A 26,543-nucleotide genomic window follows, 5' to 3' on the forward strand; every position below is an offset into this window, starting at 1 on the left:
TTTTCGAAGAATTAAAAATGCATAAATTAAGCTTAATGATATTTTAACCGCAATGTTGATGAATAATTATGTTTAACAAAAAAAAATTTTTTTCATTTTATTAATATCATTTTTACTTGGTCATGCCTAAAAATCATTATGCAAATGTAATTGATGACAAAATAGTTGTTGGAGAAGCAAATGCTATGGAAATTTCACATATTGATGACTGACCTACTCCTTCGGAGCCATTAACTAGTGGAGGTTTATTAGCATTTATGAAAACTTCTCTTCTTTCTTAATTTATAATTTTGGTCGACGTTTATGTGCTGCATTACATTATCTGATTATAATACAGCGATCTTACCAACTACATTGTTTAAGACACTATCAACTAGTAGTATAGGAATGCGCTGACCATATCGATGTGGATGAGATGCTGCTTCTAACAAAAGCTCACCTGCCCAGTCAAATGGCCAAAAATTTTATATTTCCAATCTATCAAATTCAGATTAATTTATTGCGGAGAAATGAGAGGTTGTTAACATATCAAGGCAGACATTAGACAGTCTGTACACGGAGAAAATTTAAAATACATGACCAGATCAAACAATTCCTTAAAACTACAGTTAATATTTCCCCATGGATAGAATCCGAAGGTTTCTTGCAACTCTTAGATTCTCAGAAGCTAAGCCATCTAGCAGTTGGCCAAGTCCAAGAAAAAGAAACCAAACTCTTGTCTTTCCCTTTCTATAAATACCAACCATTGATGAATACGGAAGAAGCACCCTAATCTCATACATACCTTGCTGTCACCTTAGTTTTTCAGAGTTCACAATTCATCAATTACTAAGCAATAAGCATGGCTTCGCATGGCGGCATCTTTTATCTTTCTGCCTTGATTATATTGGCTGCTGCTGTTGCTAGTGTATCTTCATCTTCGCTTTCTCCTTATTACTATGACAGCGTGTGTCCCGAAGCTTTACCAACTATTAAACGACTCGTTGAGGCTGCAGTGTACAAAGAACAGCGGATGGGTGCTTCTTTACTACGCCTGCATTTCCACGACTGTTTTGTTAATGTACTGCATTTTCCCAATTTCTCATTTAAATTTGATCATTTCATGATAATTAATCAAGTTATTAATTATAATTTATTAATGATTTGGCTTTTATTGGTAATACATGCAGGGCTGTGATGCATCAATTCTTCTGGATCCTTCACCCACTATTGACAGTGAAAAGAATGCTCGCCCTAATTTAAACTCTGCTAGAGGATTTGAAGTTATCGACCAGATTAAGCAGGCAGTGGACGAAGTGTGTGGTTGCTCCGTGGTCTCCTGTGCAGACGTTTTGGCGGTCGTAGCCCGCGATTCTGTAGTTGCGGTAATTGCTATATTATCTCTAATGCTTGTTGCAGAAAATTAAACATGTATGATATATGAAAGTAGAACCTAAATTATGGCAATTAGTGATGGCTAATAAAGATGAAAAATATGCAGCTTGGAGGGCCAACATGGAACGTGGAACTTGGGAGGAGAGACTCAACTACCGCTAGCAGGGCAAAGGCAGACAGTGACATCCCATCGCCATTTATGGACCTTCCTGCACTTATTAACAACTTCAAAAGCCAAGGTCTCGACGAAAGAGACCTTGTTGCTCTTTCTGGTGGCCATACTATAGGGTTTGCACAATGTTTTGTCTTCAGGAACCGAATCTACAATGAAACTAATATTGACCCTGAATTTGCACAACAGCGAAGATTAACTTGCCCAAGCATTGGTGGCAATTCGACCCTATCGCCTCTGGACCCAACACCTGCACAATTTGACACTGCATACTTCACCAATTTAATACAGAAAAGAGGTCTTCTTCATTCGGATCAACAAGTTTTTAATGGCGGCTCCACTGATGGTCTAGTAAACACTTACAGCACAAATGCCAAAGCTTTTTCTGCCGATTTTGCTAGGTCTATGATTAAGATGGGGAATATAAAACCACTGACAGGAAACGAAGGACAAATTCGTTCGAACTGCAGGAAGGTGAACTGAGCGATTGCTGTCTATTTGTGGAAGATTACAATATTTTTTCAAAGTGTTGGATTGCAATTTACTAAAAAAAAAGTAGTATTTTCTCTTTTTGGATTTCACTCATCCCATTTGTTTCTTGTAATGACAGGTCGTATGTATTAAATCAATTTAAGTTGTGGAATAATTCAAATCAAGAATAAAGATTATTTTAAAATTTTCATGTTTTCAAAGAATGTGCCAGTTTGACATGTTGGTTTGGTAGTTATTAAGTAACCTTTTTGCAATCACAAAAATTTTGAGAGTACGTATAGTTATCCGACCAATACATATATATTTGCTTATGTTGATGAGATTACAAATTCTTTTAACAATCCAGGCTCTGTGAAATGTTATTATCCCTATGGTGAGGCCAGGAAGGCAGGGGTCAAAAACTTTCCGTAAGTTGCCAATGATCAATGGATATTTGAAAGAGGAAAATTGAAGACAATGGCGGACAAAGTTGGAAAGTGCAAGGAAATCTTATCAACAGTGACAATGTTCTTAGTTACCATCCTGAATTCATCATTCTTCTACGTACCTCAGATTAACATATTATTTAGCTGTAACAGTAATATTCAAAGTGGATCCACTAATAGGTTTAGAAATATTAATTGTCTTTCTCATAAAATTGTGACTAATTTCAATTATTGAGATCCTTCACACGGGCTAGCATGTCAATTCATTATCATAAATTGACTTATTATTCCCCCCAAAAAGCCTAAATAAACAACATTAATATAAAATTAAGAAGTCATTATTACGCATTGTCAATTGATCACGCGTTTAGGTTGGTTTACTTAAGCGGATAAACTTTGCGGCCTTCAACGAATAGCAGCTAATACTTTACACTTGCTTAGCTGCACAACTTGCAAATGTACAAGACCAAATCAAAACAATCCCCACTACTCATTCGCTTCCCTTGCATGGAAATAGTCACATCCACCGCCCAAGTCACCCTCAAGTTTACATGTGCCCTTCATATAAGTACCCTTATCTCCATACCCAAGAGAACACACAAAACCTACTATTACATCTTTCGCCTTAAGAGTCCAGAATTTGCATTCACACATTCACTATACCACGCTGATAGAATTAATTAACCAAATGGCTTCAGTAGCACCTTCTGTCTTTGTGGCTACATTTGTAATAATAATTAAAAAAAAAATCCAGATGTAAGAATTTAAATTTTATCAAATTATTTTTTTTATTAAACACGTAGCATCTCTACTCATATATAAAAATGAAACTTATTTATCTTTGAGACGAGAGTTATATTCAGATAAAACTCTCACAATAAAAACGACTTACAAATAAAATTTGTGTGAAAATAAGCTCCACCACTAATATTAAGATCCACCTATTATGCTACTGTTATTTCTAGAAAAGATAACCAAAATGCCCTTATTCTATTTCAATATAAAAATAATTTAGTCTCTAAAATTTTATTTTATTAGTAATTTAGTCAATAAAATTTGGTTAAACCTATAAATTAGTTTTTATAATTTTAAAATAAAGCAATTTAGTCATTTGATGTTTTAATAAATTTACAAGTTCTTCTTTACTGTTATAATTACGATTAATTTCCTATTAAATTTAGTAAAAATATTAAAATATTTTTAACTTTATTTTTAATATAAAAATAATTTAGTTATTGAAGTTTTATTTTAATAACAATTTCCATCCAAATTCATATTCTTTTATAAATAATAATATAATATAATTTAAAAATATTATAAATTAATAAATATATATATATATATATATATATATATATAATTATTTATATATCATTAAAGTAATAATGACATAATTAACATTTTACAAAGTTATAAGGGTTTATTTATAAATGTTATAATATTTAAGGATTAATTTGTAAAATATATGAATAATTTTACAATTAACTAAAATTTTTAAGGATCTTAAAATAATTAATTCATATTTTAATAATTCAAATTAAAAATTTTTTAATTTAATAGGACCTAAATTTTAAAAATATAGGGATTAAATTGTAAATAAAATACAATTTCATGAATTAAATTATTAAGAAATTAATATTTTAAAAATTAAATTTTTTATAAATTAAAAATAAAGATAGAAATATTTTGATATTTTTTTTAAAATTAATAGTAATTTAATTAAATTTCAATGTTAGAAATTAAGTTGTAGGGGTTGTTAACGGGTTGTTAAAATTAGCTGGGTGAGATTGTACAGCAAGCCCAAGAACGAATCATTATTGGGCATGGGCCCAAGGATAAATAATCTCAACTTGTCGACTCCGTGTCCATTCGCCGCGACAAATGCACCAGCATCCGTTGTGCCGCGTCAGTGCGCTGTTTCTTTGGGTTGGGATGCTGAACCTGAAACAGAAAACGGATACCATCCTGATTTCTGTTGGCTATCTGAACGCCCTTATGCCCACTGGATGCGCAGTTCAAAACCAGAAGTATTCAAGAAGAAGACACCTTTCTCAAGAAACTCCTTCCCATTCATTCATGGTGAATAAGGAAAATTTTCTGCCACCTCAGACCCAACGAGAATCCACTGCAATCTCATCATCAACATCCGGAGATATCATTTGATGAGAACATCAAGATGCTTCTCAACCTCTACCAGTGCCCTTCATTGGTGGGCCCACGTGGGCCCTGCTACTAAGGACCCCATTATCACTGAGGCTTTTCTTGCTGACGCTAGCCCCGTCAAGATCAATCTTGGAGTGGTATTTTTTCTTTTATTTTATTTTATTTCTGGAGTTGTGTTCCTTGTAACTTTCATGATAATGCTTGTTATTTATTGGTTTTATGATTTTGGGGTCTCTGAATTTTATTTTCTTGTTTACATTTTTTAGGGAGCTTATAGGGATGATAAGGGCGGGCAAACCTGTTTTCTGTCAATGCCTTCGACACATTGATATGAGGAACATAAGCAGTACAAGGAACAAAGGAATGTAGACATTTAATTGACAGATATATATGCATATCTTCATGGAATTCCAATTTCGGAAATTCTAACCACATTATCTTCTTATTTTAATTACTGATTTAGTGGAAGCCATTTCCTTGAACACTTAGTGGTATGACTCTTCACATCCCTCCTCCTACACTACCAATCCTGTTGTAGTGAAGTTTTAGCAAGGGGCATTGGCAGGGAGTCTATTTCATCTGCAGTGAGTTCAAATTGTCCGAGGAGAGTGTCAAATTGGTTTATGGTAAGAATTCAGATGTCATAAAAGAAGGCAGTTTTGCTGGTGTTCAAGCACTCTCGGGAACTGGTGCGTGCAGCCTCTTTGTGGAGTTCCAGAAGCGTTTTTCATCCTGAATCTTCAATATATTTGCCCAATCCTATTTGGTCCAAATAAGTTTGATTGGTATCCTCTCAGTTCTTTCCCAAGTTTATATTTAAAACTACAGCATAAATTGCATTCAGGTCCATAGTTTTAATTGAGAACAACATTTTCCATTCCCCAAAATGGAAGACTGTTTCATTTGAGGTAAATCCTAAGGACCTGAATATAAGTTACTAACAGATTTATGGGTTCCATCTTTCTGTCACTGAGATTCAATCTTGTGCATTTCACAGCTACCATAACATATGGAGAGATGCCCAAGTTCCACCGAGTACCTTTCGCTACTACCATCCTGATTTGAAGGGTTTAAACTTTACTGCTCTTATGGATGATGTAAAGAGATGTCATCATACGGGAATTTTTGTGCAACTCATAGAGCAGATGATAATTCTTTATTTGGTAATGCAACAGATTTGTCATGTTTCTCAAGCACCTTCTGTGTCATTCATTCAGACCAACAAGCACACCTTTTTAATCAACTGCAAAACATCTTGTCTAAATCAGTAGCTGCCTTAAACTTTTGCTACATCTTATAGAACTCTTAACTTTTGGCTATGTCTAACAAGAGTTGGAGTTCAGATTTTCAAAGCCAAAAAAACAGGTGCAAGTTCATTGTACTAGTGTAGTTGTTTGGCAACAGGAGTACTGCAACATCGTATTTCTGGATAAGTTGTCAATAAAATGCTGTTTTTCTGAGCTTCAAAACATGCTGCAGAATACTGAAACTTGCAATTGTGGCATTCATATAATTTTGTTGATTTTCTTTGATTATGGCTTCTGTAGAATGCCTCAGATGGTTCCTTTTTTCTGCTCCATCCCTATTCTCACAACCCTACTAGAGTTGATCCTACTGAGGGATAATGGAGGGAAATCACATATCAATTCAAGGTAATTATGACATAATTTAGAAAAAAAAAAAAAAAAAAAAAAAAAAAAAAAAAAAAACTGACTATATTTCGATAAATTCAAATCATCATTTTGAAGTCCTATTATTTTCTAGGTAAAGAATCATTCCCTTCTTCGACATGGCTTACCAAGGTTTTGCAAGTGGACACCTTGACAAGGATGCTCTATCCATCTGTATTTTACTATTTTTCTTGACGATGGGCATTTGATAGGTTGTGCCCAATCCTTTGCATAGAACATGGGATTGTATGGACACTGAGTTGGTTGTCTCAGGTCAGCAGTTGATCCCAATTTTTTACTTTGAGTTCATGTGTTTATTTGATTTTATACAGGCATTATTCCCCACTGTAAAAGTAAATTAAGAATTAATTAAAAGGATAGCTTTTTCACCTAGTTGAGTTTTGAGTTCCAGATTTACTAGTTGTCAGAAGCATAAAATGGCTATAATTAAAAGAAATTAGTTAGTGCTGTCTTAAGTGATACCCAATTTTGTTTGCAGTCAATGAATGTTGGTTTAACCTCTATTTTTCTCAGTGTTCTTTGCAATGATATGATGCAAGCAGAGGCAATCAAAAGCCAACTGCAGAAGATTGCCAGGGCAATGTATAGTAACCCTCCTGTTCATGGGAAACCACTAGTATCTACTGTCCTGAGTGATCCAGATATAAAGGCACTTTGGGTCAAAGAGGTGAAGGTAACATAAATCATCATAAGTTGCTCTTCTTTTTGTTTCTTGTCAATGGAATGCCAGGAAGCTGACAATGTGATATGCCTTGTGATCATTGCCTGGAACACAAGGGCATGGCAAATCGCATTCAAGCAATGAGGATTAATCTGTGGAAAAGCTTTAGGCAATTAGGTTCTTCTCTCAATTGGGAACATATAACAAAACCATGTTGGCTGATAACCATTGATTTTCTCATTCACTTCATACTGCTTCAAGTGTACTTTGGGTCAATTTGCAGTTTTATATGAAAAGCTGAAATGCGGATGCCTAAGCATTTAGATTGTAACTTTTAGCCTCAATTCTAAAAAACTGCTGGTCGGGATGTTTTGCATCTCTGGCTTAATCCCCAACAGGTAGGTCGGCTAGTAAGGGAATTCCACATTTACATGACTCTTGATGGACGTATGAGGTAAAAGCAACTATGGCAACATGGCCAAATATAAAACTAAAAGTTTAGTTTCCTTTGAACTATTGGGAGTACCATAGAAATTATATGACCGATTCTAAACTATGACCATATGCTGATACATGTGCGGTAAGTCCATTGTTACTACAGGAAATGTAAATTACTTAGCAAATGCAATACATGAAGTCATCAAATATGGTCAGAAAAGCATAGGTTCTCTCTAGCAGTCTTCATCAGCTTATATGTGACTAATGCTTGACTTCAAGATGTTAAACCAAAATTTATGTGGTTTCAACTCTACAGAGACTGAAAGGTGGGAAAAGGGGATTTTATATAGAGAGAGAAAGATAGAGATTTATTTACATATCCCATTCAATTGTCGAGTTGTTCTTACTTGTACTTGGGATGCATATACTAGTTGATCCTATTAAAAAAATATGATAGGTTTAACTTAAAATTATTGATAATTTATTATTGGTTGGGTATATGAATTTTATATACTGAGATATAGGTAAGAATTTTTAGTTGTTTATGAAAAGCTCTAGAGTAAAACAAATAAGACAACAAATTGCTTCCAAATCCAAGCAGACATGTTTTATTGAGAATATAAGTTGGTTAATTGAGTTTGTTTGTCTAGAGAATTATTGTGAAAACTCCATAATTTATAACTTAATTCATGAAAAGCCTTACTACTGAACTGATCTCATTGATAATTATTGTCTGTAAAGAAAACAAAATGAAAGGCACTGGCTTCTAAAGCAGCTGTAACACCCTACAGCAATTGGAACTTGGAAGAAGGAATATCATAAAAATTGTGGTCCAGGATCACATGGAATATAGAGCTGATGAGGAACATGCCCAAGTTGCTAGCAGCAGAGCTGCCGAAAAGTAGGACACAAAAAAGATTGAACAGAAAAGAAAAGAAAATGAGAAAATGCATAACTTAAGCAGTAAGTGTTTGATTTATTTCACATCTAGCTCTTACCCTTATGGTATCTTCTTTCTTCACGCTCACCTTGGTTGGCCGTTTAGAAACTAGAAAGAAGTAAAAGCAGGATCTTCTCGCTTTCTTTCTTTTGTTTTGTGGTATTTTGGTGCACAACAGTGCAGGTGCGGCCAGTTTAGGGCCCCCATATCCATAATTGCTCGTCGGATTTTCTACGTAAGATTCCATTTTTCTTTCACTAAAACTGAGGAACACTATGCTCTTTGTCGTTAGAAAAGTACAGACAGCATCTTGGAACAAATTTATCGTGCCATGAGTTGTCTTTTTATATCTTGTTAGTTTTACAGTAAAACTTGGCAGTTCCCAGGCGAAAGGGATGGTAAATTTCAGAAGCTGAAACAAATTAACTACTTTGTATTTCCTTTTATTAGGCTTCATTAAAGTAGGGTTTAAATTTGCAATGTCAGTTCATTGATTAAGCAACTTGTATTTAACTCTAGCATTATAGAAAGCTCATCACTGATTAACTAGCTTGTATCTATACTTAGCTTGGCTTGATCCAGTGGCTTGAGGCATATCGCTCACCCAACATTTTTAGATTTGAATTTCTATTCTCCAGATAAAAGAAAAAAAAAAAAAAAAAACTTGCATCTAACAATGTAGAAGGCCTCCTGTTTATGACTAATTAAGAAGAAGCTTACCTGCAACCGTGTTGAATCTGACTTCTGTTTTTTAAGTTTTATGGTCTTGGACTACATAATCAAGATCTGGGTGCCATATGCAGTTCAATAATGGATCGATTGAGCAGAGACTCATCAGGAACTACGCATTCAAACAATTATAAGCATTAATTAAGTAGTAGGTGAATTAAGTTTGATTAATATTATTAATAATATTGTCGTAGTAGGTGAGTTAAGTTTGATTAATATTATTAATAATATTATCTGTGTAATTAAAGTAAGCAAGAACTCTCCTTTAAGAAATGCGACAATCTTTCAATATTGTGACGAAAACAAGGTATAAGCAAAAAAGACATCTAGCAAAGGAAAATTATTATTTAGTTCTTTTATTTTAACAAAATTAATTATTTTATTATTTTATTTAAAAAATATATTAATTAGTCTCAATATTTTTATTTTATTTATTCTTTAGTCCCTTAATCCAGTTTAAATCAAGTTTTCTATTAGTTAACATATTTAAAAAAGGGAAAAATGACCATTTATACTTACTAAACCATTCAAGATTTAGAAAATAAAGAGTTATATAGTTGTGTTTTTCAAATTATAGAATTATAGGGACCAAATAAAATTCAAATTAATGCTTAAAATGATATCAAATGAACTAAACAGTAACTCAACTCAACTAAGTTTTTATCCCAAAAATTTATTGGGATTGGCTATATAGATACTCTTTCTCCACTCTAAACGATTTTGGGTTAAATTCTCGAAAATGTGTAATGCTTCTAGGTCATGTTATACTACTCTCCTCCAAGTTAGTTTAGGTCTACCTCTTCTTTTTTTTCTATCATTTAACCCAATGTGTTCTACTTGTCTAACTGGAGTCTTCGTATGTCTACGCTTCACATGACTGAACCACCTCAATCTCCCTTCTGTCAACTTATCCTCAATTGGCATCACTACTACCTTTTCTCTAATACTGTCATTACGGACTTTATCTAGTCTAATATGACCACTCATCCACCTTAATATTCTCATATCTGCAACTCTTATCTTAGACACATACAACTCCTTCATTGCCCAACACTCACTGCCATATAACATAACCGGTTGTATAGTTGTACAGTAAACAAAATAAAAATATAAAAATTAAGAAATATATTTTTAAAATAAAAAAATAATTTTTATTAAAATAAAAAATTAAATAGTAATTTTTCCTTATAATTAATATCATGGTAGGTACATCTTTCCTCTTTGCATTAAATATTCACAAGGGTTGAGATAGAGACACAACAACTGCTACCAATTGTAGACAACACCAAAAACCCCCCTCCCTGTATTCTTCTTAACATCTTCCCTACACCAACAAAATATACTAGTGTCCAACCAACAATGTTCTTGCCAAGGCATTGCAGGTTTTGCAAATAATTAATAGTGGACCAATGCAACAGTAATTTATATATCTTATAAAAATTCTCAAATCAAAAAAAAAAATTCATGTGATTCATATAGTGTGATTGGGACTTGCAATTGGAATATCATGTTTATATCTATGAAATGAAATACAAAAATTATTGTTGTGCAGTTTTTTTTTCTTTTTAAGAATAATTATTGTTTTTTTTTTTTTTAAAAACAATAATTATGATTGTATAGCTTATAAAGTGTAAAAACCAATAAGTTTACATAAAATAAGCACTAGCTTTTTTACATGCATTGAGTATATAATGCTTAATTTCTTTTAAAAACTTTAATGAATTTGTATCTGTAAGTAGTGTACGTGGAACTTAATTGTCTACTAAAATGCTGATTCAGTTTTCTCTTTTTAATCTATTATTAGGTTAATAATAATGTTGTAATCTAAGTCACAGTCAATAATTTTATAAGGTTATAATCTGCCACAACCTAATTCTTTTCATGGAAACTTGTTTGTTTTATAAGTTCACATGTTTGTGGCATTGTTCATTTTATAATTTCCGTGTGCAATGCAGGTTGAAAGGGAAGACCCAAAGTTAATAATAATAATAATAATAATAATACCTACTCCCTAGTGTTAAAAGAATGTAATCTACTAATGACGTTTAACTTGGCAATATTTGTATTCAATATTATATATAAGAGGGCCTCCGATAAAAGTTAAATTGGTAGGTCTTGTTTCTGGCAGTGAAACCACTTGAGCAGACTTCAATAATTATTTTATCTACCAAGGAGTTGATGGCTTGAAGCTGAGTGGTGAGGATTTTGCTATTGTGAGGTCAATAGGTGTGCGAATTGGTTTGCATCCTTTGCAGTTTCTCTACCGCTTGGTATGCATTATTTTTGTTTATCCTGCAGCAGATCTTCACAATTTGTTAGCCCATGATTTGTGTGGGTTTGGTTAATTATAATCGTTTTGTTTAGGTTTTTGTATTAGCTAGCCTCATTTATTAAAAAAAAAATTGCCATGCATATCTTCTTCTTCATCAAAAATGGCCGCACCTAACAATTTCATTTGCTTGAAATCTTACCACAGATTGTATAAAAAAAGAAAATAAATACCAAATATCAATCACATGCTAACTAATATCAAGAGTCTTCAATGTATAATATAAGAAGTTGTCAAGTCAGAACTGCAGAATTTAGATACATATATCAGAAAAAGATAAAGCAATGTTTCAAGAAATAACATTCATGAAATACATTTTAGTGATTTTGGCAGTTGAAGCCACTACCATAGAAGAAGAAGGCTGCCGAAAACTCAAAAAAAAAAAGGGACAAACAGGTACAGATTTTTCACCTACGGCAGCCAGATCCATGACCAAATCCAAATTATTACGATTGTTTCACCACCAAGCGTAGCATCCTTTAAGATTAAACCCATTTCTATTTCTTCTACCATCTCCAAAACACAGATGATTTGAAGTAGGTGATCCAAAGGCTGCTTCTTCATCATATGCCCTTGAATCAAATGATGAGCCAAGGCTAGAAAACCTGTTCCGTTCGTGAGGTGTAGATGGAAGAAAACTAGAAGAGTTCAATGACGACCATGAAGCAGAAGATGGTGTTGGCGATAAAGCAGAAGAAGAAGTGGCATTATTGGTTTTCTTGGGGTTGATTCTTGAGAACAGAAAGTTCAAGAGACTGGATCTTGAGTAGTGCTTCTTGATGGGTTTTTTATTAGAATATGAGTAGTAGGAAGGAGGAGGAGTGAGTGGAGGAAGAGTAGTTTCACCAAAGGAATGCTTAGGGGTACCTGGCTGTGATTCCCACATGAATGGGACTGCAACAGTAACATCACCATAATACACACGAAAAGAAGGGTTAGCCATGGAGCTTTCCTTGGAAAGAAGCCTAGAGAAGAACTTGTCATCTTGCTTAATTTGGAAGGACTTCTGAGGAAGCTCAGAGCTACCACCAAACATATTAGGCATTAATGGGATTCCACCGACTAGCTGGAAGGGCTTGGAAATGGAAGGCAAGAAGAACCCCCTTGAGATTATATAGATATTAAACAACTACCAATTGATTGAAGCTGTGTACTCTTTTTTTTTTTTTTTTCAAGCTGTGTACTTAACACATATCGAATAGAATCCCCAATGCATAAATATATATATATATTGGGCTTTGACTTAAAAGATTTTGGTCTGATGAAATGCATGGTGTCCCACACTAGAGCTTTAATGGCAAAATAATAATAAATTGAGATTGAAAAAATGGCAAAATAATAAAAACCTATGCTATTGAATGATTGTGTCTATCTACCCTTTTTTTACCGTTTTTAGTGCTTTATTTTTAACTGTGTGTAGATTCTAAGATCAACGTAAGCACTTGTATTTATCAACCTACTGACAATGACATTGTCTTCAAAGAACAAAAAATCTCATTAGAGTCCAATAAGAAAAATACTTACCAGAATAATGATAATCCTCCTGTCCTGACTCTGCAGTTAGCCAGCAGCTGGTATAAAGCAAAGTAATCAATAACCATCCTCAAATAGGATCCTCTCATCAGCCAAGAATTCCGCAAGCACAGCAAAAGGAAAGGAAGAGCTAGAGAAAGAAAAAAAAGAGCTAGCTGCTACAAGATATTATGTATTGATTATGCAGTTTCCTTTTTATTTAACTAGTTTACAGTTTCCCTTCTTGTCTTGTTGCTATATGTTAATCCTTGTTGCCTCACTATAAGAAATGGTAGATTTAATAGTGACGATTTTTACTATTAAATGTATAAAATTTATTATAATAAATTTATAACAATAATATATAAATTGCTAAATATTGCTGTTACAAAATTATGATCATAAATATTTTATAATAAAATTGTGGTTGTTGAGCTCTAAAAAAATAGTTATTAATAGCAACAATTATTATTGTTAAAAAATTTTAATAATAATAATAATTGTAGACTTTTTTATATACCATTAGCAGCAATTTTTTAACAATAAAATTAATATTGTTGTAAAATTTTTACTATTAATTTTAACATTTATTATAATGCTATAGCGAATCATTTCTTTACAAATTTCATGTCTTTCTAAGGAAAGTTTTGCTTAGATGTGATCTACTATGAATTTAAAGTATAATATGCATTATTGGGGTTCGCATATTAAATAAGTAAATTTCACGTATTTGTGTTTTTTAATTCATGATGAACAAATCTAATTAAGTTTTTTCTTCTTTTAATATTCAATAAATTTTGGATGAGACATAACTGGGTACTAAAAAAAAATTAAGTTATAATTATTTTAAAGTTAATTTATACACTCTCCCACATTCATATATATTAACTCCATCTAATTTTATCTATTGTTTTTTAGAAGTTGTTTTGTCTATAATGATATGTTATTTTGAAAAGATCAATGAATGTTAATTTTTTTTTTTTTCAGTTTTACCCTAGTCTAACAAACAGTACGATTTCTTAAAATCTGTCACGACCCAATCTATGGGCCGGACCGGCACTAGAACCTGGGCCAGCCTAAAGCCCCCGAGGCCCGTAGTAAGCCTAACTGTTCATTAACCCAACTCTAAGGCCCATTTGGGCCCAATATCAAGAAAACAAATGGACAGAGTCCGGCCATAAAATGGACTTACCAACGGGGAGTTTTTGACTCACCCGACCTGTAAACACAATATATAGTCAATTGGGGAGCTCAGCTCACCCTCCACATACTCATCAACATAATAATAAATGGGAGCTCAGCTCCCTCATCCAATCCATCAAACATGCATAGCATATTAAGTTTACAGGTCCCAAAATAATAATTTAGTTTACAGACCCAAATCAAATAACATTTCTAACACATGCGGAAATTCTAAGATTTAACGAGTTTATACAAACAGTAATAATTGACCTGCGAGGGAGAAAAGCAGGTTAACCAAAATAAAATCCTCCTGTAGCCTGAAAAAAATATTGAACAGGAGTGAGCGTTCGACTCAGAGAGTAAAATATCAATTTTAACCATAATCTCTATAACTATCTAGAACTAATGCACCCTGTATAGTGAAATGCAACATCAATAATATTTTCACATCATAACATCAAAAAGGTAATTTGGAGCACTCACACACCCTGTAGTATCAATCATAACATATGGGAGCTGATCCCCTATCTGACTCTCTTAAATCCAACACAGTGTCGACTAATTACTCAAGCTCGGACTTCCACTTAATAACCAAATCGAGGGTCCCAGTAATTACTCAATCGTGACTACCCCTCGAAGGATCGGGTCCCAATGAATTACTCAAGCGTGATCGCCTGGCCCTATCCATAGTCCACACCACATCACACGCACGCCAACGCACGCACACTGCTCCAAATTACCACAACAACATCCATGGCACATCAACAGTTATGAATGCAACATAAATCGTGCCTAGAGTTTAACTACATAAATATATGCATATAAGTGATGCATGGGCATGCTGAACATATAATAATATCAAAATTACAATTAAAATTAATATTTTACTCACAGACTTGACGATGGTCACTGAGGCGGCTGGGCGGAGGAAGAAGGCTATCCCGGCTCACCTGACAATTTTTATTACAATCATTTAATAAATTTGACTCAATACAAACAAAGAAAAAGACCAATACGTCCTAAGTCGTGCCGAAAATCCGGCAGAGTCTCCCCTATATCTAGGATCTACCCAACCTGCAAAAAGGTTCAAAACACACTTCTATATTCACAATCCATATGCCTACAACTCAATCACATCACACAGCCCCTCCTGGGCCCATCAAATCAGTCATCCATCACAATACGCAAAATTTCAATTTAGTCCTTATTATTGATCATTTTTGCAAAAACTGCACAAACAAGCTCTAAAAATTATAAAACTTTGCCCCGCGGTCCTTAGCAATATTACTAAGCTATTGCAAAAAGAATCGTAATTTTCTAAGCTACCACGAATATTTTATGGATTTTTAATCCTATTTAAGCACTAGAAAATTACGAAAAAGTAAGGTTCGGGTTTACCTTTGCCGATTCCAACTTCGGGAACGCGCTCGGGACGTCTGACAATGGGGGGCTAGCCAAAACCTCGGTCCAATTCGGAGACTTTTCCAGTGCAGTGCATGCGGCGAAATTTGCAGACCCGATCAACTGTCAAATTTCCGCGAATCGAGGATACCTACACGAAGCCCATAACACGGGGGTTAGTACATAAATTTTTCAGAATTTTCTAAGCTCATTAAATGCTTGGAAAAATACTGCGAAGTTCCATGGGACCCATCGAAAAACGGTGTCGGAAAAATTCGAAATTTATGTCGTTGCGAAGCTCTCGACGAATGGAGCGTGCTGGTGGCCTCGGTTTTCTCGTGGGATTCACGGTTTTCGAGAAATCTAGCCCAAAAATCGAAATGGGCTAAAATCTTCCCGAGCAAAAATCGGACAAACCGCTCAATGGATTTCGGCGTTCTTAGTGTCTATGGAAAGCTCTCGCCGAGTAGATGATTTTAGACACAAGACCCGGTCCAATTGGTGGCCGGATCGGCCGGATTTGGCCGGGGAATTAAACGCGCCTTGTATGAGGCGTTGTGGCGTTTTCTTGCCATTTAGGCGTGGCCATTCGAGAGTGTCGGCGCGCCGATCGGTGAGTGGGCAAGTGGTGGCCGTGGTGGGGTGGGGAGGAGAGAGAAACGAGAGAGAAAAGGGAGAGGGGCGACGCGCGCGGGGAAGAAAAAGGGAAGAAGGAAAAAGGCCGGTCCGATTCGATCGGTCCGCTCCGGTCTGGTTCGATTTGGCCGGTTCGATTCAGAATACAAAATTTTGAATTTTTACTCTGCCTCGGGACCGAAAACAAGGTCCAAAAATTCCGAAAAATTTCCAGAAAACTCAGAAAAATACATAGACTCCAAATATATTTTTAGTTTTGCCACGTGGTCTTTAAATTAATTTTTAAAAATCATTAAAGTTTATTTTTTTCGGAAAATCAAACCCGATTTTTACAATCCGAAAAATCTCAAAAAAATTCCTAAAATTTAAATAAAATTAAAATACCAAAAATGCTCATAAAATTTAAAATTTTGGGGTGTTACATTCTTCCCCCCTTACAGAAAATTCGTCCTCGAATTTTACACAAGGCAGAATAAAACACATGATTATACATTGAACAAATAAGGGTACTTGCTACGCATGTCCCGTTCTGACTCCCAGGTGCACTCTTCCACTGACTGACTCCTCCACAAAACCTTAACCATAGGGATCTGTTTGGATCTTAGCTGTCTTACTTGGTAGTCCACTATGGCTACAGGTTGCTCCTCAAATGTCAAGTTCTCTTTTAGCTCTATCACATCCGGCTGCAGTACATGAGAAGGATCGGGAATGTATTTCCTGAGCATGGAGATGTGAAACACGGGATGAACGTGAGAAAGGTTGGGTGGTAGCTCCAACCGGTAGGCAACTGCTCCAACTCTATCCGTAACCTCAAAAGGTCCAATATACCGAGGTGCCAACTTGCCCTTCTTTCCAAATCTCATGACTCCCTTCATTGGAGAAACCTTCAGAAATACATAGTCGCCCACTGCAAACTCCACATCCCTTCGTCTGGGGTCTGCATAACTCTTCTGCCTACTGAAAGCTGTTTTCAGTCGTTCCCTGATTAAAGGAACTACCTCTGAAGTGTACTGCACTAGGTCTACATCATGCACCTTCGCTTCCCCCATTTCTGTCCAACACAGAGGAGACCTACACTTTCTTCCATATAGTGCCTCATAGGGTGCCATCCCTATGCTGGAATGGTAACTGTTGTTGTAGGCAAACTCCACCAAAGCTAGCTGCTCATCCCATTGACCTCCAAAATCCAAGACACTCATGCGAAGCATGTCTTCCAGTGTTTGGATTGTCCTTTCGGACTGTCCGTCTGTCTGAGGGTGGAAAGTCAGATCGAAGTTCAATCAGTGTGCCAAGTGCCTCTGCAACTTTCTCCAAAACCGAAGTGAATCAGGCCCTCTGTCAGATATTATGGAAGCCGGAACTCCATGCAATCTGACTATTTCTCGAATGTAGAGCCGGGCATACTGTGCCACAGAATATGTAGTCTTCACAGGTAAGAAGTGAGCTGATTTGGTCAAGCGGTCTACAATTACCCATATCGAATCATATCCTCGCGTGGTACGAGGCAACCCAGTCACAAAATCCATAGTGATCATTTTCCACTTCCATTCTGGGATAGGGAGCTCTTGCAGCTTCCCTGACGGTCTCTGGTGTTCAAACTTCACCTTCTGACAAGTCAAGCACTTGGACACAAAGTCTGCTATGTCTCTCTTCATGCCATTCCACCAATAGCTATCTTTCACATCATGGTACATCTTGGTGGAACTCAGGTGACACATGCATGTGTAGTGTGCCTCTCGCATGATTTCATTCCTGAGGTTGTCTACATCGGGCACACATATCCTAGAACCTTGTACTAGGGCGCCATCATTGGCAAATCCAAACTCACCACCTTCACCTTGTACTCTTTCTATAATCTTCATCGCTTGTTGGTCTCGTCCGGGAAACTCTAACTCTGTCCCTCAAGTCCGCCTCACCGAAAGTGAGCTAACAATACCCCTCATCTGAAAGATCTAGGATTAAACCTTGATCCATCAACTCATGTACTTCCCGAATCAACGGTCTCTTCTCTCAGAAATGTGTGCCAAAGCTGTAAGATTTCTGCTCAAAGCATCCGCCACAACATTGGCCTTCCCGGTGGTACCGATGGTGCAATCATAGTCTTTGAGCTCCATCCATCTCCTCTGTCTCAAGTTCAAGTCCCTCTGCTGGAAGATGTACTTCAAACTCTTATGGTCGGTGTATATCTCGCACCCTTCACCATACAGGTAGTGTCTCCAGATTTTTAGTGCAAAGACTACAGCCGCCATTTCCAAATCATGGGTGGGGTAGTTCTGCTCATGACTCTTCAGCTGCCTTGAAGCATAAGCCACTACCTTTCCATTCGCATCAAGACACACCCTAGGCCAACTCGAGGCGTCACAAGACACGGTGTATCCTTCACCACTCACAGTAGTGTCAACACAAAGGCGAGTTAGACACTCCTTAAGCTCGAAACTCATCTCACAGTCATCTGTCCAAATGAATGGAACATTCTTCCTGGTCAACTTAGTTAGGGGAGCCGTTATCCTGGAGAAATCTTGTACAAAACGCCTATAGTAGCCAGCTAAACCCAGAAAACTTCGCACCTCTGGATCATGTAGGCCTAAGCCAATCGATTCTGACTTCAATTTTCTTGGGATCCACTTGAATGCCGTCACTAGAAACCACGTGTCCCAAGAATGAGATGCTTTCTAGCCAAAATTCACATTTTGAAAATTTGGCATATAGCCGTGCTCCTCAACGCCCGCAACACCATCCTCAAGTGCCACACGTGTTCTTCCTCGGTCCGAGAGTATACTGAATGTCATCTATGAATACGATGACAAACGGTCCAAAAATGGCTTGAACACCTGTTCATCAAGTCCATGAAGGTCTTTGGTGCATTAGTGAGTCCAAAAGACATCACCAAGAACTCATAATGACCATATCTTGTCACGAAAGTCGTTTTGGACACGTCCTCATTCCCGATTCTCAATCGATGGTAGCCCGATCGCAGTCTATCTTGGAAAAGAATCTAGCTCCTTGAGTGATCAAACAGATCATCGATCCGAGAAAGTGGATACTTGTTCTTCATGTCACCTTGTTCACCGTATCGTAGTCAATGCACAACCTCAATGACCCATCCTTCTTTCTCACAAATAAAACAGAGCACCCTGTGGTGAAGTGCTCGGACGTATGAAACCCTTGTCCAAAAGCTCCTGTAGTTGCTCCTTCACTCTTTCACTTCACTGTGCCATCCTGTAAGGTGGCATGGATATGGGGTTTGTACCCGCACAACATCAATACAAAACTCTATTTCCTTCCCCGTGGCAACCCCGAAGCTCCTCTGGGAAGACATCCATGAATTCTCTGACAACAGGAACATTTTCCATGCTGACACCTTCTACAGATGTATCTCTCACCAATGCCAAATACCCTTGGCATCCACGCCTCAACATTTTTCTAGCACTAATTACTGACACCAAATTATATGGAGCCACGCTCCTGTCACCATCAAAGCTAAACTCTTCCACACCAGGTATGTGGAAATACACCTTTTTGTTCCTACAGTCTAAAGTGGCATAGTGAGTTGACAGCCAATCCATATCCAGGATTACATCAAAATCCATTACTGGTAAAGGAACCAAGTCTGCTGGGAGGATCTTTCCATCAACTACCACCGGGCTACCCGGAAAAACCATATCTATATCTATGTTGTCACTAAGTGGGGTAGCTACTGACAAAGGGCACTCTAAAGTTGTAGGGTTTCTACCCAACCTCATGGCAAACACAGGGGAGACAAATGAGTGCGTAGCACCCGGATCTATCAAAACACGAGCCTCATAAGAATGCACTGTAAGAATACCTACCACAACTGCATTTGAAGCTTGAGCATCCTGGTGGGTCAGGGTGAAAACTCGAGCTTGACCCCTACCCTGAGTGGCAGAACCCTGGTACTGACTTCTACCTCCTGATCTGCCTCCAAATCCACGTCCCCCTTGTCCTCGGCCCTGTTGGCCACTGAACTGACTGCCTGCCATGTTAGAAGCACCCGGATACAATTGTCGAGGAACATTCGCAATGTAACCACGTGACCCCATCGTGGCTCGGCCAACATGGGGCATTCTCAGCAAAGTGACCTGTTGGCCACACCAAGCATACTCGAACCCATCAAAAAGGTCCCAATGTCCTCTTCCACACCGTGCACACGATGCCAAAGAGGATCTGAACTGCACCTAATCGCCAGATTCGAATCGTGACCACCGCCGATCCGCACAGTCCAATCCTCGTGGTCTGTGTCTAAAACCACTTCTCTTGCTCCTACCCTTTCCTCTGTAATTACCCTGGCCACCACTGTTCGGAGTACCCATGGAAGAGACACCTGAGGAACCCTCTGCTCTGTTTTTCTTTGCTCTCCCACTGTCATCCGCAGCATAGCTAATCTCAATCTGTCTGGCTCGATCAACCACCACATCAAAAGACTGATCCGACATCATGGCCAGGTTCGCATACCTCCTGTCAAGCCCCTTTAGGAACCTCTTCACCTTCATAGTTTCTGTAGCTACTGCTGTAGGGGCATATCTGCTCAATTCCAGAAATTGCAGAGCATATTCATCTACTGCACTGCCATTCTCGCCTTAAGGCCTCAAAGGCCCACTGCTTCGATCTCTCAAGCTTTACGCACAAACCGATTGATGAAAAGTTCTACAAACTGAGCCCATGTAAAACCCTCCATCCGGGGTAACACGTAGTCATTCATCCATTGTCTAGGCATAGGCCCCATGACATGCTGCATACTCTCTATCAATCTTCTATCACCAATCAGACTGCTCTCGCCGTCGCAGAATCGAAACCGATATGCATCGTCTGACACATCATAAGTACCATGCACCATCTTCTTAAAATTTATGATCTGTTTGTACGGTTCCCCTCTTGGTGCGGTGGATCACTTGCCTGGAGGGTGGACCATATATCGCGCCATCATGTCGATGGTTCTCTGCATCACCAGAGTAGGCGCCATGGGGTCCATGGGACCTCGCCATGAAAGATCGTTTCGACCGTGGGTAGCTGCTCTTATACTTGAGCAGCTCTAGGCCTCCTACCCCGCCTCCTCGGGGCAGGTGCCTCATCCTGTGCCGACACCTCGTCAGGCACATCTGGTTCTAGTGCAGTGGCAGCTCTCCTGCTTCTATGCATTTTCCTGAAATTCAGCAGCATTAGCCCACAAAATTCAAAACTGCACATTGCACAGCTCTATAGACTCATATTTACACACAATATATGAAGCAGAAACTAGAAGCAAAGACGACAATGCAAGACGAATATGGACCCTATTTTTCCGCATGTGACTCCTATTAGACTTTTCCCAACACTTTAGACAACATTCCCTAAGAATCTGGAGCCTAAGCTCTGATACCACATTTGTCACGACCCAACCTATGGGCCGGACCGGCACTAGGACCTGGGCCAGCCTAAAGCCCCCGAGGCCCGTAGTAAGCCTAACTGTTCATTAACCCAACTCTAAGGCCCATTTGGGCCCGATATCAAGAAAACAAATGGACAGAGTCCGGCCATAAAATGGACTTACCAATGGGGAGTTTTTGACTCACCCGACCTGTAAACACAATATATAGTCAATTGGGGAGCTCAGCTCACCCTCCACATACTCATCAACATAATAATAAATGGGAGCTCAGCTCCCTCATCCAATCCATCAAACATGCATAGCATATTAAGTTTACAGGTCCCAAAATAATAATTTAGTTTACAGACCCAAATCAAATAACATTTCTAATACATGCGGAAATTCTAAGATTTAACGAGTTTATACAAACAGTAATAATTGACCTGCGAGGGAGAAAAGCAGGTTAACCAAAATAAAATCCTCCTGTAGCCTGAAAAAAATATTGAACAGGAGTGAGCGTCACTGTAGAGTAAAATATCAATTTTAACCATAATCTCTATAACTATCTAGAACTAATGCACTCAGATAGTGAAATGCAACATCAACAACATTTTCACATCATAACATCAAAAGGTAATTTGGAGCACTCACACACCTGTAGTATCAATCATAACATATGGGAGCCGATCCCTATACAACTCTCTTAAATCCAACTCGGTGCCAATTACTCAAGCTCGGACTTCCACTTAATAACCAAATCGAGGGTCCCAAAGAAATTACTCAAGCCGTGACTACCCTCGAAGGATCGGGTCCCAATAATTACTCAAGCCGTGGATCGCCTGGCCCTATCCATAGTCCACACCACATCACACGCACGCCAACGCACGCACACTGCTCCAAATTACCACAACAACATCCATGGCACATCAACAGTTATGAATGCAACATAAATCGTGCCTAGAGTTTAACTACATAAATATATGCATATAAGTGATGCATGGGCATGCTGAACATATAATAATATCGAAATTACAATTAAAATTAATATTTTACTCACAGACTTGACGATGGTCACTGAGGCGGCTGGGCGGAGGAAGAAGGCTGTCTCGGCTCACCTGACAATTTTTATTACAATCATTTAATAAATTTGACTCAATACAAACAAAGAAAAAGACCAATACGTCCTAAGTCGTGCCGAAAATCCGGCAGAGTCTCCCCTATATCTAGGACCTACCCAACCTGCAAAAGGGTTCAAAACACACTTCTATATTCACAATCCATATGCCCACAACTCAATCACATCACACAGCCCCTCCTGGGCCCATCAAATCAGTCATCCATCACAATACGCAAAATTTCAATTTAGTCCTTATTATTGATCATTTTTGCAAAAACTGCCCAAACAAGCTCTAAAAATTATAAAACTTTGCCCTGCGGTCCTTAGCAATATTACTAAGCTATTGCAAAAAGAATCGTAATTTTCTAAGCTACCACGAATATTTTATGGATTTTTAATCCTATTTAAGCACTAGAAAATTACGAAAAAGCAAGGTTCGGGTTTACCTTTGTCGATTCCGACTTCGGGAACGCGCTCGGGATGTCTGACAATGGGGGGCTAGCCAAAACCTCGGTCCAATTCGGAGACTTTTCCGGTAACGGGTCTGTCTGGCCCGAAATTTGTAGATCCGGTCAACTGTCGAATTTCCGCGAATCGAGGATACCTACACGAAGCCCATAACACGGGGGTTAGTACATAAATTTTTCAGAATTTTCTAAGCTCATTAAATGCTCGGAAAAATACTGCGAAGTTCCGTGGGACTCACCGAAAAACGGTATCGGAAAAATTCGAAATTTATGTCGTTGCGAAGCTCTCGACGAATGGAGCGTGCTGGTGGCCTCAGTTTTCTCGTGGGATTCACGGTTTTCGAGAAATCTAGCCCAAAAGTCGAAATGGGCTAAAATCTTCCCGAGCAAAAATCGGACAAACCGCTCTATGGATTTCGGCGTTCTTGGTGTCTATGGAAAGCTCTCGCCGAGTAGATGATTTTAGATACAATACCCGGTCCAATTGGCCGGACGATCCGGATTGGCCGGGAAGTCGAACGCCGCGCAGGGGGCGCGCTGCGCCCATTGCTTGGGCGGTCACTACCGGGAGGGTCAAGGCGCGCCGGCCTACCGGGGTCAAGGTGGTCGGCCGGCTACCGGGGTGGGGAGGAGAGAGAAACGAGAGAGAAAAGGGAGAGGAACGACGCGCGCGGGGAAGAAAAAGGGAAGAAGGAAAAAGGCCGGTCCGATTCGATCGGTCCGATCCGGTCCGGTTCGATTCGGCCGGTTCGATTCAGAATACAAAATTTTAAATTTTTACTCTGCCTCGGGACCGAAAACGAGGTTCAAAAATTCCGAAAAAATTCCAGAAAACTCAGAAAAATACATAGACTCCAAATATATTTTTAGTTTTGCCACGTGGTCTTTAAATTAATTTTTAAAAATCATTAAAGTTTATTTTTTTCGGAAAATCGAACCCGATTTTTACAATCCGAAAAATCTCAAAAAAATTCCTAAAATTTAAATAAAATTAAAATACCAAAAATGCTCATAAAATTTAAAATTTTGGGGTGTTACAAAATCTATCTTAACATCTCTCGTCTCTCTTAATTCAGTAAGAAAAGATAATTTAGTAAATAAAAATGGATAGAGATAGTAATACTTTAAATGAATTCTAATTAATAAAAACACTCCTTTTTATCAAATAAATTAACCGCATTATTATAATTATTATATATTCATTTTAATTAATTTTGCTATTTTGATAAAATTAGATTTAATAATATTAAATTTAGCAATCAAATTTATTTAATTAAAGAGCTTAAAAATATATTATTAATTGTGATATACATGAAAAATGAATGTTTCATGGGCAATAGAAAAATTATTAGGTGTACTCAATACACATACGCTATCTCTTATAATTATGTATGATTCATTTTCTATATTATAAAGAATGTCTATTTTTTTATGAAAGAGTGAGCAAATGTCCATTTTTTTATGAAAAAGTGAGCACTAATTTTTAATATTCTCAATATATCTAATAATTAGCCAAATAATTAATACGACACAAGCACAACACCAAGAAATTCTTATACCCTCGAATTCATCTTTTGAAAAGAGTGCACTTAAACCATTGATAGACGCCAACTTGGTGGTAGGTCTCATTAATTAATTAATTAATTAATTAATTATATATTTGAAAATAGCATATTATATATATATATATACATAGATGGTTATAAAAGTAAACTTTTAGTAATTATTGAATCTCTAGTGAAAATATTGACATTGTTCTAAATTTTATTTAAATAGCATAAAATATTAACATTTTTTCATTTCATATTGGTTTCAACTTTCAAATTAATTATAATTAATTATTTTCATTGAGATTTTTAATGTTTTATTTAATCCATGCATGTTTAATTCATATTTTGCTCAATTAAGTTTTTAATTTTATGAAAAAGAAAATTGTTGTTTAGACCTAATCGATATAAATATGTAAAACTCATATTTTTAATAGATGAATCTCACCGTATATTTTATATTTTAAATTTATAATAAATTAGATTTATATAAAAAAAATCTTTGTCAAAGGGGAAAGTAAACCTCTAATATTTAAACATTAAAGAAATTATTTATAAATTTTGAATTATTAAGCTTTTTTTCTCTATTAATTTGTTATATTATATAAAGTAATTATTTTTAAATATACACGTGTCTCAAATTCATTTGTAAATTATATACATTTATTTTTTTTTTAAGATAGGTGTGCACAATTTTTTATATAATATATGAAAATAAAATTTTAGTTGTGACTCATTTCCATTGTAGTGAAGACTTTGTCATACTCAATGGCTCGTTGCGCATATGTCAAGCATGATGGATTCAAAGGGTTGACAACCTCTTTCTCATGAAAACGAGCCTATGGCAGTCATCCACTTGTGAATTTTCAATTTCATTTATGTTGTTAATAGTGTGTTTATTTTAATTTGCTTTGAAATAGAGGATTTTTATTTAAAAAGAAAAAAAGGAATTGAACTTGTATTAAAAATTTGTAATTTATAAATTGAGTTTGAAAAAATATGGAGTCAGATATGATTTTTCTTTTAAATTTAAATTTTATTTATTTCACAGGAAATAATTATTATAAATAAAAATATTTTTTATAAAAATTATTTTTTTAAATATATTTTTTATAAAAATATTTTTTATTATTTGATTACAATATTAAACTAATAATATATATTTATTTCATATATGTATAAATATTTTTTATATTTTAGTAAAATTATAAAAGTTCATAAAATGACTCTCTTGTACAGGGAAAGTCATTTTTAAAAAAAATAATTGAATTTTTTTAATAAAAAAATTTCACTAATCTATTTTTTCAGTGTTTGAATTACAAAAAAATATTTTTTTAAAAAATATTTTCCACAAATAAAACAAAGCCTTAATATCAATATTTTCACTCTGAAAAAATAGTGTACTTATTTTTTTTATTTAATTTAAATTTGATAATTAAATAACAGAAATAAATAATTTTTATATAATATTTTTTGATAAATAAATTAATTTTTGTAAAACAAATGAAATCTATAATATGGGCATAGGCCTGGAGAAGTTACTAATAAAGGCTCATCTCTGGCAGTCCAGGCCCTTCTGAAATTGAATAACTAAGCCCTGGTTTTTAGAGCAAGTCTCAACTGAAGCTGGTAAGCCCAATTATAATCCTTATTTTATGTTCCAACTACCAAGAGATCCAATTAACTTTATGTTCAACGGTCACCTCATTAACGTCAACGTACCTCAGAATAGGAGCATAGCTATGACACACAGTGGCTGCCGAAAGTAACAGACTGGGGAAGAAAAGAAAAGAAAAGAAAATAAAAGAACCCCACACGGCATTCGACTTTGCCCGCTCGTGTCCTGCAACGCCTAACTTCGATGATGCTGCTTAGTGCCCACCCCACCTATGTCAACCACCA

At 36.4% G+C, this 26,543-nt stretch overlaps 2 protein-coding genes and 1 long non-coding RNA gene across 3 annotated transcripts; 2 read left to right on the forward strand and 1 right to left on the reverse strand.

Moving 5' to 3' along the window:
• Positions 1–515: 515 nt before the first annotated feature.
• LOC110649698 (peroxidase RIP1-like) lies at positions 516–2,222 on the forward strand. The gene is made up of 3 exons (XM_021804378.2): positions 516–1,060; positions 1,170–1,364; positions 1,481–2,222. Exons 1-3 carry the CDS (start codon positions 842–844, stop codon positions 2,027–2,029), a joined length of 963 nt encoding a protein of 320 aa, XP_021660070.2. The 5' UTR covers positions 516–841; the 3' UTR covers positions 2,030–2,222.
• A 2,122-nt stretch (positions 2,223–4,344) lies between these two features.
• Positions 4,345–7,309, forward strand: LOC110649702 (uncharacterized). Its single transcript, XR_009147657.1, has 3 exons — positions 4,345–6,278; positions 6,391–6,569; positions 6,831–7,309. It is a non-coding gene; the product is annotated as an uncharacterized LOC110649702 (long non-coding RNA).
• Positions 7,310–11,680: 4,371 nt separating this feature from the next.
• On the reverse strand, positions 11,681–12,580 carry LOC110649700 (uncharacterized). The gene has a single exon (XM_021804380.2). It carries the CDS (start codon positions 12,457–12,459, stop codon positions 11,872–11,874), a length of 588 nt encoding a protein of 195 aa, XP_021660072.2. The 5' UTR covers positions 12,460–12,580; the 3' UTR covers positions 11,681–11,871.
• Between the last annotated feature and the right edge of the window lie 13,963 nt (positions 12,581–26,543).

Source organism: Hevea brasiliensis, chromosome 3, assembly GCF_030052815.1.
Source record: "Hevea brasiliensis isolate MT/VB/25A 57/8 chromosome 3, ASM3005281v1, whole genome shotgun sequence".
Taxonomy (NCBI): domain Eukaryota; kingdom Viridiplantae; phylum Streptophyta; class Magnoliopsida; order Malpighiales; family Euphorbiaceae; genus Hevea; species Hevea brasiliensis.